This window comes from Scleropages formosus, chromosome 20 (assembly GCF_900964775.1).
Source record: "Scleropages formosus chromosome 20, fSclFor1.1, whole genome shotgun sequence".
Classification (NCBI taxonomy): Eukaryota; Metazoa; Chordata; class Actinopteri; order Osteoglossiformes; family Osteoglossidae; genus Scleropages; species Scleropages formosus.
This window is the reverse complement of record NC_041825.1, coordinates 25,106,515-25,112,675: the sequence shown is the minus strand read 5'-3', so window position 1 is coordinate 25,112,675 and position 6,161 is coordinate 25,106,515. Positions and strand designations below refer to the sequence as shown.

General features: G+C 56.3%; 1 protein-coding gene across 2 annotated transcripts; it reads right to left on the bottom strand.

The window, feature by feature from the left end:
- Positions 1-1,864: 1,864 nt before the first annotated feature.
- Positions 1,865-5,926, bottom strand: LOC114909210 (uncharacterized). 2 transcript variants are annotated; one of them, XM_029246919.1, is made up of 2 exons: positions 5,256-5,926; positions 1,865-2,006 (listed from the first exon to the last, which is right to left on the bottom strand). In XM_029246919.1, exons 1-2 carry the CDS (start codon positions 5,871-5,873, stop codon positions 1,929-1,931), a joined length of 696 nt encoding a protein of 231 aa, XP_029102752.1. In that variant the 5' UTR covers positions 5,874-5,926; the 3' UTR covers positions 1,865-1,928. The 2 variants fall into 2 exon arrangements, with proteins under 2 accessions (XP_029102752.1, XP_029102753.1); XM_029246920.1 differs by having other exon boundaries at positions 1,865-2,003.
- Between the last annotated feature and the right edge of the window lie 235 nt (positions 5,927-6,161).

Here is a 6,161-nt window from a genome sequence, read left to right as displayed (position 1 = left end):
GGATCTCGTCTCTTTTTGCGGACGATGTGGTCCTGTTGGCTTCATCGAATCAAGACTTGCAGCGTGCACTGGAGAGGTTTGCAGCCGAGTGCGAAGTGACGGGGATGAGAATCAGCACCTCCAAATCCGAGACCATAGTCTTCATTCGGAAAAAGGTGGATTGCCCCCTCCGGGTTAGGGGGGAGCTCCTCCCTCAAGTGGAGGAGTTTAAAGTATCTCGGGGTCTTGTTCACGAGTGAGGGGAAAAATGGAGTGGCAGGTTGACAGACGGATCGGTGCGGCGTCCGCAGTAATGCGGTCATTGTACCGGTCTGTTGTGGTGAAGAAGGAGCTGAGTCGTAAGGCGAAACTCTCAATTTACCGGTCGATCTACGTTCCTACCCTCACCTATGGTCATGAACTCTGGATCATGACCGAAAGAATGAGATCGCGGATACAAGCGGCAGAAATGAGTTTCCTCCGCAGAGTGGCTGGGCACACCCTTAGGGATAGGGTGAGGAGCTCAATCACACGGGCGGAGCTCGGAGTAGAGCCGCTGCTCCTCCGCATCGAGAGGAGCCAGTTGAGGTGGCTCGGGCATCTGTTCCGGATGCCTCCTGGACGCCTCCCTGGGGAGGTGTTCCGGGCATGTCCCACTGGGAGGAGCCCTCGGGGCAGACCCAGGACACGTTGGAGAGACTACGTCTCCCAGCTGGCCTGGGAACGCCTTGGGGTTCCCCCAGAGGAGCTGGAGGAGGTTTGCGGGGAGAGGGAAGTCTGGGGGGCTCTGCTTAGACTACTGTCCCTGCAACCCGGTCCCGGATAAGCGGAGGAAGATGTCACCTAGAGTGTCAAGATTTTTTCACTTGGTGAAGCAAAACCAGTGGCAAATATCCACTATACATATATTTGTATTTTATATATAGAAATATTTGTTTTCAAGTATGTCAAAGGTTTCACAAACATGGAAGTATTCCCCATTTAATGTCAGATGGAGATAAGGATAATTACTCTTCCTTGGAATGGACTGAATGTTGCGGTAATTCCAATCAGCAGAAAAATTTACAAATATCATATTGGCTTGATATGAGAAAGTCATAGCATGTTATAGGATTTTGCCAGGAAACAGAAATTCTTTACATAGTGGAGACACTTGCGGATTAATATATGAAAGAACATATGTGAGCGTAGAAAAGAATTACATCAAGCCGGAATAGCATGGGAGGAATAAACAAAAGATGGGAAGCAGGTTTATATGGTTCAATATATCTTTCCCTGCCTTTAAAACATTATTAGACAAAGCCTTCACCGAACTGTACAATTTCTTTGAAAGATTAACTTAAATGTGAAATTAATTTACATTCCCTTTTTGGATACTGAGAACCTCTGTAACAGGGATACAGTCTGTGGACCACATATTTATTTATCTGGCCCACATAAAGATTGGGTGTGGATTTGGAAACAACTGAAAACTATAATTATGCCCTGCAACTAGTAATAAAATGCTAATGTCATTGTCTGCAACTGCTTGTCCTGAGCGGGATTGGGGCGAGCTGGAGCCTTACTTGTCAACACGGCACAAGGCCGAGGGAGGAGGGGATGCCAGTCCATCGCGAGGCACTGCAAGCAGTCCTTGAACTTCAGACCCACCAAACAGTGGGCACCAACCAAACCCACTGTGCCACCTTGCCCCCCCCAACACTAATCATTAAGATCAATAAGGTAATAAACTGATCTAGCTCCACAAAGCTATATAGTAAGTAAATCATTCTATTATTCAGCCATAGTGGCAAATTACTAAGGGTACTGTAAGAGACGAGACAGGAGATGCAGTTGCCCGTAACTGTGGGCTTTTATTTGCTTAGACAGCGGAGAAGGACGGAGATGGGAAAGGGGGAGCAGGGAACAGGTAGGGAAAGGTTTCGTGCTGGCTGTGAGAGTCGAGTCGATCAGGACGTGGGCTTCGTGTCAGGGATCAGGTCAGCGGTTGTCTCGGTCTGGTTCTCCTCGGTTTCTTCCCTCGACTGCTGGGCACCGGGGAAGAAATAGGGGATGAAATCAGCCCCGGCTGTGGCTGCTTGAACCCCGCCTCGGCGTGCTACACCCCTCTGCCGCCATTGACAGGTCCCCAGGGGCTGGGGTCATGGGGTCCTCCCTGCTGTGGCCCGACCGAACCCCCACCCCTCCCCACCACGAAAGGAAGTCGGGGACTACCTGCTCCCGTCTGGGCCGATGTACTATTCGGAAGCGGAATGGTTGGAGGGCCAGGTACCAGCGAGTGAGACGGGGGTTCGACTTTCGCATAGTGTGCAACCACTGCAAGGGTGCATGGTCGGTGCACAGCTCGAATTCCCGTCCCAGGAGGTAATACCAGAGGGAGAGGACGACCCACTTGATTGCCAGGCACTCCTTTTTGATGGCGCTGTATTTATACTCTGGAGCCGTCAGCTTGCGGCTGAGGTACAACAGAGGCCGCCACTCCCCGTTTACCTCCTGGGAGAGGACCGCCCCCAAACCCCGATCGGTAGCGTCAGTTTGCAGGAGAAAGGGAAGAGAAAAGTCAGGGCAGGCAAGGACGGGACCCCCACACAACGTTTCTTTGATCCTCCGGAAAGCATGCTGGCACTGCTCCGTCCGCTGGACCAGCTCTGGGGCCCCTTGGCGGGTGAGGTTAGTCAGGGGTGCAGCCAAGGTGGAGAAGCCCGGAATGAACCGGCAATAATAATTTGCAACCCCCAGGAAAGACCTCACCTGTTTTGTCTTGGGGACCGGACAAGCCGCTATGGCGGCTGTTTTGTAAATTTGGGGCCGAATTTGTCTGTTCCCCAAGAGGGACCCCAGATACCGTTCTTCTCCCTTTCCAATCGCACACTTCGCCGGGTTTGCAGTGAGGCCCGCCTCCCTCAGGGCCTGGAGAACCACTCTCAAGTGGACCAGGTGCCGCGACCAGTCTGGGCTGTAAATGATGACATCATCAAGGTAGGCCGCAGCGTACCCAGCGTGGGGTGCGAGGACCTTGTCCATGAGGCGCTGGAAGGTGGCTGGGGCCCCATGCAAACCAAACGGGAGTGTAACGAACTGGTGTAAACCAAAAGGGGTCGAGAAAGCCAAGATCTCCTTAGACTCTGGAGATAAGGGAATCTGCCAGTAGCCTTTGGTGAGATCCAGTGTCGAATAGAAGTGAGCAGAACCCAACCGGTCCAACAACTCATCCACCAGGGGCATGGGGTACGTATCAAACTTAGTGACAGCGTTGACTCGCCTGTAATCAACGCAAAACCGAGTGGAGCTGTCCGATTTGGGGACCAGAACCACTGGGCTGCTCCACGTGCTGTGGGATTCCTCAATGATGCCCAACTGCAGCATTTTGTCCAGTTTGTCCTGTATGACCTTTTGTTTGTGGACAGGGACACGATACAGTTGGCTTCGCACCGGGCCCCCTTCAAGGGGCTGAATCTGGTGCTGAATGAGTGTCGTCCGATCCGGCAGAGGGGAGAACACGTCGGCAAATTCCTGCTGTACCTGGGCCACCTCCTGTTGTTGGGCCTCGATAAGGCCTGGGCCTACTGGAACAGGAAGGGGGGTTTGGCCCGGGTCGGGCAGCTCCGGGCCCAACTCATCCCGTACTGGGACTGTGGTGGCCAAGGAGGCAACAGGGGCCTCCTGCCAACGCTTCAGGAGGTTAAGATGGTATATTTGCCACGCGCTGCCTTGGTCAGAGCAGAGGACCTCGTAGTCGACCTCCCCAATGCACCGTGTGACCACAAAGAGTCCTTGCCACTTGGCGATCAATTTAGACTGCGAGGTGGGAAGCAACATGAGTACCTTTTTACCCAGGGTGTAGTGACGTAACTGTATCCCCCTGTTGTATGCACGCGCCTGCCTCTCCTGGGCCTGCTGGAGGTGCACCCATGACAGGCGTCCGAGAGCATTTAAACACTCTCTTAGGTCAAGGATATGCTGCAGTTCATTTTTGCTGAGACTCCTCCCATGCCTCCCTTACAATGTCCAAGACCCCTCGGGGACGCTGGCTGTACAACAACCCAAAGGGAGAAAACCCTGTGGAGGCCTGTGGCACCTCCCGCACCGCAAGCAAGAGGGGGTCCAACAGTTGGTCCCAGTGTGTGGGGTCGTCAGCCACGAACTTCGCTATCGTGTTTTTTAAAGTGCGATTAAAGCGTTCCACCAACCCATCTGTCTGGGGGTGAAACACACTGGTGCGAACGGGCTGAAACCCCAGCAGTTCATACAAATTCCTGAGGGTGCGTGACATGAACGTGGTGCCTTGATCAGTGAGGATTACCTTCGGAACACCCACCTTTGTGAAAATTTTAAATAAAGTCTCCGCCACCGTGCGCGCCATCATGTTACGCAAGGGAACCGCCACTGGGTACCACGTGGGGTAGTCAACCAGCACCCACACAAACCAAAAACCCTGCGCACTCCGCTCTAAGGACCCAATGGGATCCATCCCCACTCTATCGAACGGGGTGTCCACTAGGGGGAAGCGGGCGCAGTGGTGCGAGTGGTACGGCAGGGGGGTTTACTCTTTGACGCTCAGGACACGCGACATACCAGTGACAGACGTCCCCACGAATACCCGGCCAATAAAACCGCACTAAGAGCCGCCCCAATGTTTTATCCTGCCCGAGGCGTCCAGCCATGGGATTGGAATGGGCCACGTGAAACAAGGGTTCTCGGCGCCCCCAGGGTACTAATAATTGGAGGCTGTCCTCCATGGTCTCTGGATCCTGGTGCACGGGATAGTATTAATCGTTAACCACACAAAAGTGTGGGTAGGTAAGCGGCTGTTGGGTGGACTGGCACGCCATCAATTTTCGCTACTTTCTCACGCGCATAGCGGAGTGTGTCGTCCCGTGACTGTTCAAGGGGGAAGTCACCTCCGCGAGCCGGGCGATGGGCGTCGGGGGGGCCGGCGCGTCGTCGCGTGGTTGGGAGGCAGAGGGCCTCGCCCTCCCGCGGGCCTGGTTCGCCGCTGCGCGCATGAGGGCTTCGGCAAACCCCACCCAATCAGTGCCCAGAATCAACGGAAACGGGGCTCGCGGCGCAATCGCAGCCCGCACTTGGTAGCGTCGGCCCCCCGTTCGGAACATGATACTCGGGACAGGATGAACGTGGATATCCCCGTGCACACACCGCACCTTCACCGTGCCCTGCTTACGCCATGCCCCCGGTGGTACCAGGCTTTGGTGAACCATGGTCTGCTGACAACCCGAGTCCAACAAAGCCCAGCAGATACCCCCTCGGAATCTTACCGGAACATGGTATCGAGGAGCTGGACCAGGAGCAGCTGCGCTGGCGTCCTCCGCGGCGCCGATGTCCATGACGGGACAATCTTGCTGCAGATGTCTCAGATCCCCGCACCGCCAGCACACTGGTCCCTGCATTCCGGCCGATGGGGGGGTCCCCCGAGGAGAGGAAAAAGAAGGGGATAAAGGGAAAGGGGGAAACCCCGCCGCGACGACGGATTCCCGGTCGGGGAAGGGCGGGCTGGGGAAGTGAAAGTGCGCGCGAGACACGGGGTTGGACGGCTGGGGTCGGGCGAAGGCCCGGCATGGGCAGCGGGTCTGGGCGCTAGGGGCTTGTTGGGGTTTGCTGCCAGATGATTTTCGGCCAGGCGGATTGCATCTGTGAGCATGTCCGGTCGGTGGCACTGGAGCCAGTCCGCAGTGGCAGTCGGCATGGCCGCCATGAACTGCTCCAGTGCCACCTGCTCCACAATCTGCTCCTGGTCTTGGCCGCTCCAGCTGCAGCCACCGCCGGGCGGAGTCCAGGACCCACTGCGTGAAGAGGAAGGGGTGGGCCGACTTGTCCCACCGCAGACCGCGCAGGCGCTGGCGGTGGCCCTCAGTCGTCAGGCTGACACGTTCCATGATGGCCTTCTGCAGGGCACCGTAATCCGCGGCGGCCGCGGCTGGGACCTGACGCACTGCCAACAAGACCTCGCCCGTGAGGAGGGGAGTGAGCCGCAGGCCCACTCTTCTGGAGGCCACCGACAGGCGCAGGCGGTGCACTCAAAGACCTCCAAGAAGGTCTCCGGGTCGTCCTCCGGCACCATCCTCGGGAGATAGACGGAGCCGGTTGTCGGCGGGGCTGGGCTGTCCGCCAAGGTGGCCAGAGCATCCGCCAGGGCGCGGCGTTCGGTGAGCTGGACCGCCAGT